The sequence below is a fragment of the Protopterus annectens genome, chromosome 3.part1, assembly GCF_019279795.1.
Source record: "Protopterus annectens isolate FY-2018-M chromosome 3.part1, PAN1.0, whole genome shotgun sequence".
Lineage (NCBI taxonomy): Eukaryota > Metazoa > Chordata > Ceratodontiformes > Protopteridae > Protopterus > Protopterus annectens.
In genome coordinates this window covers 1,510,999,844-1,511,008,752 of record NC_056732.1, presented here as the reverse complement: position 1 = coordinate 1,511,008,752, position 8,909 = coordinate 1,510,999,844, and the positions used below count along the sequence as shown (strand labels likewise).

Genomic DNA, 8,909 nt, shown 5'->3' with positions numbered 1-8,909 from the left:
CACATTTTAAACACACATTAACCCATCACACTGCCAAATTTCAAGGGTAATAGAATGTGCAAAACAGGATGGCATACCAAGCTTAATGACAAAGAATCAGGCTGGATAGTAAGATTGGGAGCCCTCTTTAAACCTGGCTTCAATGAACAGAACTAATTTGGTATGCACCAATAGCATGACTTTATCTATTAGATATTTAAGTATTTAAATATGGGCTGATGTCATGGAACAGTAACACTGAAGAAGGTTCATTTGAGCCGAAACCGGTTTGTTTGTTTTGGGTCAGCCACATGTATTGAATTTGCTCTCAATAAATCTTTGGATTTACTTATTCCACTTTGGTGCTGGACTTTCTTTGGTTGGTGTATTACAATGGTTCAGTCCGTGCACTAGTCTCACTTGCGTGTGTGCTTGTTGCTGTATAATTTCAAAACTGGCCATAATGTGGCACAACATTAAAAATCTCAACTTCAGTTTACTCACAGCCTCATCTTCTTCCTCCTCTTCTTCCTCTTCATCATCACTGTCTGATGAGGCAGAAGAGTCCTCTTCATCAGAATCTGATGAGTCAGACTTCTCTTCATCATCATCATCATCACCATCCTCAGACTCAGATGTTTCCTGCAGTAGTGGGGAAAACCAGAAAATAATTAAAACAACTGGGAGAGAAAAAAGCTTAAAAGAAAATAAAACTGCATACTTGAACACACAGAGCATAAAAACACTTTTGAAAACAGCTTACAGGTCATTTTTTATCTCTAAATATTTAACTTATATTGGTTTCTACACCTTTCTACTGCTTGTGAGTATATTCTTACAAAGAATAAACAGTGTACATAACCCACAACTACACTGACTGCAACTGCTGGGAGTTCTGTAAGGTAAACTTTCTTATGGAGCCTGATGATTCAGATTTTAGGTTATGTTCCCAAGGCAAGCACATGGACAAAACAATGTAACCAGGAAGGTAAGATAATGTGTAACAGAACACAAAAAAGGCTTTCTGAGGAGATTAGGATGTGTTGCTACTGGTTAACTAAATCACAGGTAGATGAAGCTACAATATTATTATACAATGAAATCTATCACTATGTAAAAACATGCATCCTAGCCTGACTTTGTGGCACACAGACATGCAACCCTGACTGTGACCTAGGCAACGGGTTCAGTTAGTGGCTTTGGTATTGCAGGAGCCAGACAGGGAGGAAAAGAAATGAAGGGAAGTGTTCCACTAGCCTCCCCCAGGGGAGGGATGGGGGTGGGTACATGGCAAGCAAACAGGTATTGATAAGACTGGGGAAGGCACTGCCCATGCTCAAAGCTGGAGGACAGGGATGCTTGCTGGTATGTCTTCTTGAAGAAGGGAAGATGGGGGCAGTACAGTTCAGCCTACTTCACTTTCTCTTCCCCAGTGAGCTGACCATGTGAAAGGGGATGTAGAGCATGAAAAATCCAAATAACCCAAATGACTGCCGACATGATGGCCACTCCATGTCATCTCACCCTACTTATGGGGAACAAGTGAGTTGATTGGCTAAGAAGGGAGTAATGTTTATAAGGCAGTTGGACAGAATGATTTTTAAAAAAGTACATAGTAATTGGACACAGCAATCAGACTGCCCAAAGAAAATTGAGGATTACCAGTTGGGAACAGGTCTTGTCACTACAGCAGCATACTCTATGAAACAAAAAGATAAATCACTCAATTTCTGACAGACACTGTATCACATATTTGTGTCTTCTCAGTTTGTTCTGTTGGTATTGGAATCAAAAGAACAAGAAGGGCAAGACACGGACTTAAAACAGAGAGGCTTTCAAGAAGTGAGTATCTTGTGCGTCTTCACTCCTGAATTACAGTGATGTACTTGTGCAAATGTGGGGATATACACAACATAAGCATGAACAGTACATCATTCAGTTGCCTGGTAGCAGACACAAGAGGCAAATGAAAACTGAAAACACATCACAAAATTACATTGTAAGCAATGTCTTTCTTAAGTAATGTCATTATATAATAGCAACAATCCACTCCTCCTTGCGGACAACACAGGATTTATCCACATGTAGTCATGGATTAATGCAAAATTCTGCTTGCTCTTTTTAGCTGTGTTCTACTTCTCTATAGTCAAGAAGTCTCACACTGACACAAACAATACCCTATCTCCATTCCCAATGCATCTTTTTAATGAAAAGTAATTTGCTGCTATCTTTATACTGTGTCCTAGATGCATTTGTACTTTCCAGATACTGTTTGGTTGTTGAGTAGTGGGATTGCTGCTGCTACATAAAAAGTCCTCCAGCAGAAGTTACAAGGCTTTACTTATAATCATTAATCACCAGTGACATAGGGCTGGTACAAAGTATATCTGCATATCAAAGCCCTAAATGATTCACAGAAGTGTGTATACGGCAGGGGACAGATCACACAAGCTGTGTAGCCCCATTTTGTTAGCAATGTACTTCATGCAGAGTATATATCCCCCCCTCCCCAATCATATGCAATTTAAGAAGCCAGCACCATCACTGTAGAGGCTGAAACCTCAAAGAGTAACCTGCAGGATAGGAGCTGCATACAATATCACAGTATTGTGCTTCTGAATGCAGCAATTCCTTCTCCTTGATAATATGCAGAACAGAAACTAATTAGTGCAGCCACAAAAAAAAAAAAAATCAACAACTTCTCTGCACAGTAGGAAAATTCCTATAGGCAATGGAATCCTCTATAGTTAAGGGAAGTTTGCTACCTCACAATACTTTATTTATTGACATTTGTTAACCGGGTTTGTGGCCCATTTTCAGTGGAGACCCTTGTCCTGTCCCATCACAGTGATGCTGGTGAGCTCCCATTAGATCCTCTTGCTACCATAATATGGTAATGGACCCTGAACCTCCATCATGCTTAATAACTGCAAATTATTTTTGAATCACAGTCAGACAGGACAATGGAGAACAACGGAGGAACAGACTGACTTTGCTACATAAAATTTCTGGGTCCTACTATATAATGTACTGCTGCCAAACAGCATAGAACAACAATTGCTTGTGTGACAGGGAGGACAAAACTGAAGTGGGCAAAGAAACACCTAAGTACTTGTGGGGGTTGTAAATACCTGTTACAGACTGTGACTCTTGTCTATGAGTCAAGACCCAGAATGGTAGAAATTCCAGACATAGTGAGCAGAGGGCTTGTACTCTATGTCTGTGATTACTATGGACAAACTTTTCAAGTAAAGCATCATAGATATGGCAAGGAACACTGGCAGGAAAAGTACAGTTTTGTACCTACCATAAATGTAGATGTTCGAGTGCTAATACAGCTGCAGTCATAACAGATGGGTTCTCCTGCCGTCAGGCGGGTCCTCGGTCGGCCGAATTCCAAAGTCTAGGTCCGGCGTCGGTTGTCGTCGCTTCTTCCCTGACGTCAGTGCAACAGGGGTATAAAGGAACCAGCCGACGCCATTTTCTTCAGTTTTTCTTGCCCCAGATGTCAGGTGCCCCCAGAAGGAAGGCAATACATAAATTTGTGTGATAATGCAGTGCAATATAATCAAAATACAGTAGTTGCAAGCAAATACATCATAAATGAAAACCCCAATCAGGTTGTAAGAGGATGTGTTAGCCTATAGGCCTGTCCCAAGAGGGGAAGGAGGGAGGGAAACCTGGACTGCAGCTGTATTAGCACTCGAACATCTACATTTATGGTAGGTACAAAACTGTACTATGTTCATTGTGCATACAGCTGCAGTCATAACAGATGGGTAGAATCCCAAAGCTAAGAAAGGGGTGGTAGGCACTAGGTGGAACTAGGAGGAGCCAAAATGCCCTGCAAGACTGCAGTGGCAAAGCCTGCTCTAGATTTGGAGTATAATGGTAGGTTGTAGTGTTTGGAGAAGGTATGCACAGAACTCCAAGTGGCTGCTTCCAAAATATCCTTGGTAGGAACTCCTCTGAGGAAGGCTGCAGAGGTGGCTGTGGCCCTGGTGGAATGAGTTCTAATGCCTGTAGGGACAGTTTTGCCATGAAAGGAGTAGCAAAAGCGTATGCAGTGGGCTATCCATTTTGAGATTGTCTGTTTGGAAATTGGCTTCCCTTGAGCTCCTACCGCATAGGCCACAAAGAGCTGTTCTGATTTTCTGAAAGGCTTTGTTCTGTCCAAATAATAACGCAGTTGTCTGTGGATGTCCAGGGAATGTAGTAATCTCTCCCCTTTGTTTTGAGGATTAGGATAAAAAGTAGGTAAATGTATGGCCTGATTTAAAGCTACCCTGGATACCACTTTAGGCATAAAGGACGGGTTGGTTCGTAAGGAAACTCTGTCCTGATGGAAGATGATAAAAGGCTGGACAGCCATGAGAGCCTGTAGTTCTGAAACTCTACGAGCTGAGGTGATAGCCAGAAGGAAAGCTGTTTTCTAGGACAAATATTGCAAATCTGATGAGGCAGCTGGCTCAAAGGGAGGCAAGGTCAGTTTTTCCAGAATTAAATTAAGATCCCAAGCAGGTATTGGTTGTTTCCTTGGAGGCATTAAATTCTTAGCCCCTCTGAGGAACTGTCTTAAGAGAGGGTGAGAGAATAAAGGTGGATCAGTGTTGTATTCTGCAGAAATGGCTGAGGCATGGATTTTGATGGAGGAGAAAGTCAGTCCACTGCTTAGCAGTTCAGCCAAATATTGTAGTATTTGAGGTAAATTCAGTTTTCCAGGATCCTGGCCCTTTTTCTCATTCCAGACACAAAACGTTTCCATTTTATGGAGTAAGCTTTTCTAGTTGATGGCCTTCTGGCCTCCAAAATGACATCCTGCACCTCCTTGGAGAGTAGGGCCTGTTGTGATGCTAAGGAATCTTCCATGCGGCTAGATTGAGTGTTTTTAGCTGGCTGTGAAGAGTTTTGAAACTGTGCTGAGTCAGAAGTGGCATTAGAGGCAGGGTCCATGGAGGGAATCGTCAGGCTCCTCAGGAGTGGGTACCAGTGTTGCCTTGGCCAGTCCAGAGCAATGAGGATCATCTTTGGTCTGTCTGCTTTGGTCTTTAATAGAACTTTGGGCAGCAGAGGAAGAGGAGGGAAGGCATAAACTGTCATTGATGTCCAACTGAAGGAAAGAGCGCCCACTCTCCAGGCCTTTGGATGGAAGATCCTTGAGCAGAATTTTGTCAATTGATGATTCTTGTGGGAGGCAAAGAGATCTATGTCTGGCCTTCCCCATTCTTGGATTATTTCTGTAAAAACTTTTGGATGCAATTTCCATTCATGTGGATCTGTCATATTCCTGCTTAGGTTGTCTGCCAGCGTGTTTTCCTTGCCTGGCAAGTACTGTGCTTGTAGTTCCATTTGTAAGTCCATGGCCATGTTCCAAAGTGACATGGCCAGTCTGCATAGGAGGTAAGAATGTGTTCCTCCCTGTTTGTTTATGTACCACATAACTGTGGTGTTGTCCGATCTTATCAATAGTTGACCTGGTTGTAGAAGGTCCTTGAAAGCTATAATAGCATTTATTACTGCTAGCATTTCTTTTTGATTGATGTGAAGGTGCTTTTCTTTTTGGGACCATTTGTCCTGAATGCACCGGTCTGTCATGTGCGCCCCCCCAGGCATAGTCCGAGGCGTCTGTTGTGTTGACTTGATTTGCTTGAGGCTTGCTGAATGGAAGACCTGTGTTTGTTTGACATGCTTGAGCCCACCACAGAAATTCCTTTTGCAGACATGGAATTAGTGGTATTATTGTTTCCAAACTGTGGCTGCGTTGAGACCATATGTTTTTCAGGTACCATTGTAGTTTCCTCATATGCAGCTTTGCACATGGGATTAGTAAGATGCAAGATGCCATGAATCCCAGAGCCTGCAGGATTTTCCTTGCAGTCAGCCTGGTGCAATTTGCTAGCGTTCTGAAGTATTGAATTAGTTGCCCCTGCTTCTCTGGCGTGAGGTAGGCCATCTGGGTGTTTGTGTCCAAATTGGCACCCAGGAAAATTATCTTTCGAGAGGGTATTAGCCTTGATTTCTTTTTGTTGACTGTGTATCCCAGAGAGTTCAATAACATTATTACATAAGCCAGATGTTTCAGAAGAATGTGCTTGCTGTCTGCTTGGATCAGGCAGTCGTCCAAATAGGGGTATATTTGTATCCCTTGAAGTCTGCAGTAGGCAATTACTGATGCCAGGCATTTCGTGAATACTCTGGGCGCAGTAGATAAGCCAAAGGGCAATGCAGAGAATTGATAATGGGTTGAACCTGCAAGAAATCTGAGGTACCTTCTGCAATTTTGTCTGATTGGGACATGCAGGTATGCCTCCTTGAGGTCCAATGTTACCAGCCAAGACTCCTTTCCCAGCATGGGAAGAAGTTGCTGTAGAGTGAGCATCTTGAATTTTGGTACGAGTAGAAATGTGTTTAGGATGGATAGATCCAAAATAGGTCTCCAATCTTTTCCCTTCCTTGGCACCAGAAATAGCCTGGAATAAAAACCTTGACCTTGTTCGTGCGTAGGTACCTCTTAAAAACCTCAGCTTTGGCCGGCTAAGAACTTGCTGTATTCAACTGGACGTATAAGAGAATTTAAGTACCTTTATCTGCACTTTTTTTTTCAAAAAATACAGTATTTAAATTGATTTTAACTGTGTGGAAGGAATATTAACTGAACTGGAAGTTAGTCAGTGTTTGCTGAATTTTGTTATTTGCTAGTAATTACAGGTGTGGGGGTAGCCACATTCTTTGATTTCCTGTCCTTGCCTATTTAAGTGGTACAGTGTGAAATATTTTCTGCTTAAAAACCTCAGCTTTGGCCGGCTAAGAACTTGCTGTATTCAACTGGACGTATAAGAGAATTCAAGTACCTTTATCTGCACTTTTTTTTTTCAAAAAAATACAGTATTTAAATTGATTTTAACTGTGTGGAAGGAATATTAACTGAACTGGAAGTTAGTCAGTGTTTGCTGAATTTTGTTATTTGCTAGTAATTACAGGTGTGGGGGTAGCCACATTCTTTGATTTCCTGTCCTTGCCTATTTAAGTGGTACAGTGCGAAATATTTTCTGCTTAAAAACCTCAGCTTTGGCCGGCCATGAACTGCTGTATTCAACTGGACGTATAAGAGAATTTAAGTACCTTTATCTGCACTTTTTTTTTCAAAAAATACAGTATTTAAATTGATTTTAACTGTGTGGAAGGAATATTAACAGAACTGGAAGTTAGTCAGTGTTTGCTAAATTTTGTTATTTGCTAGTAATTACAGGTGTGGGGGTAGCCACATTCTTTGATTTCCTGTCCTTGCCTATTTAAGTGGTACAGTGTGAAATATTTTCTGCTTAAAAACCTCAGCTTTGGCCGGCTAAGAACTTGCTGTATTCAACTGGACGTTTAAGAGAATTTAAGTACTTTTATCTGCACTTTTTTTCAAAAAATACAGTATTTAAATTGATTTTAACTGTGTTGCAGGAATATTAACTGAACTGGAAGTTTTGACTCTGCTCTTCAGTTAGTCCCACCCACCCTCCTTGTTTTTGTTTTGGTGTTAATCTTAGTGGCCTTGCAACTGCCCGCCCCTCTTGTAAATTTGTGTTTGGATACTCCTTCTGGGCCCATCTTATTTGCTCACTCAACTGAGTGCAGTGAGATCATATTCTGATTTCAGGCACTCCTATTGTGTCCAAAGAGAGCATCTGGGAAACAGAAAAAAAAATTTAAGCTTGTTTCCTGTTAAGTGGTATAGACTATTTGTAGGCTTCTGAGCCCCCAAGCCCTTCTGTGTTGGAGGGAAGCCTTCTAGCTTAGTTTTTTTTTTCTTATAACTAGCCAGTTTTCTAGTTTCAGCACTCAAATCTGTTTCTTTGATCTCAGCACTTGTTCAGAAAAAAAAAAAAAAACTCCATTTGCTTTTACTGTACTTGTGTTTCTACCTACTTTTTTTACTTTTGCATCATCTTAAAAGTACTCAGTTGTATTTATTACTGCTTGGTGTAACTCATTCTAAGCCTTTTGATTTAAACACTTGGGCTTCGGACCAGTTGTTTTGCACTGAGAGGGTTTGTGGTCTGCACTGTAGTGGCAGAACAGGTAGCTTACATCCTTCTAGGTTGGGAACTGCTGATTGAGGGCTCAGTGTCTGTTATTCTAAAAGTGTATTAATTCTGGTTTAAGCACTTGGGCTTTCAGGCCAGTTATTTTACATTAAGAGGGTTCGTGGTCTGCACTCTTGTGGGAGGAGAGGCTGGACTCTGCCCTTCAGAGCTGGGAATTTCTGGTTAAAGGCTTATAGTGCATGCATATCTGAAATGCTTCTTACTGAAGTTGGTGCGCCTTGTTTGCTGTGGCATAGACTGGATTTGGGCCTGCTGGATCTAGCTTTGTTTGTGTAACTTGAGCACTAATCCAGGCATTCTCTAAAGTATTCAATTGTATTTATTACTGCTTGGTAGTAACTTGATTAAAGTGTCGCTATCATTCTAAGTCTTTTGGATTAAGCACTTGGGCTTCAGACCAGTTGTTTTACATTAGGAAGGTTTGTGGCATGCACTGTGGTGGCAGGACAGGTAGCTTTCATCCTTCTAAGTTGGGAACTGCTGATTGAGAGCCCAGTGTCTGTTATTCTTAAAGTGTATTAGTTCTGGTTTAAGCACTTGGGCTTCAGGCCAGTTATTTTACATTAAGAAGGTTCGTGGTCTGCACTCTTGTGGGAGAAGAGGCTGGACTCTGCCCTTCTGAGCTGGGAATTTCTGGTTAAAGGTTTATAGTACCTGAATATTTGAACTGTATCTTACTGAAATTGGTACACCTTGTTTGCTGTAGCATAGACTAGATTCAGGTCTGCTGAATCTAGCTTTGTTTATATGCTTGTTGTTTGTTTGCTTGTTATTTCCCTGGAACGCTAATTCCACCTAATAGGCGGCTTCTCAGCACTTCTGTGGATCACTAGT

The 8,909-nt window shown here is 41.5% G+C and overlaps 1 protein-coding gene across 1 annotated transcript in view; it reads right to left on the bottom strand.

Moving 5' to 3' along the window:
* Window positions 1-324: 324 nt before the first annotated feature.
* Window positions 325-8,909, bottom strand: part of LOC122797796 (nucleolar transcription factor 1-A-like) — an 892,813-nt gene continuing 884,228 nt past the window's right edge. The window contains exon 17 of the mRNA XM_044066317.1: window positions 325-621. Coding sequence (XP_043922252.1) covers window positions 325-621 — 297 coding nt within the window. The remainder of the gene's footprint in view (window positions 622-8,909) is intronic.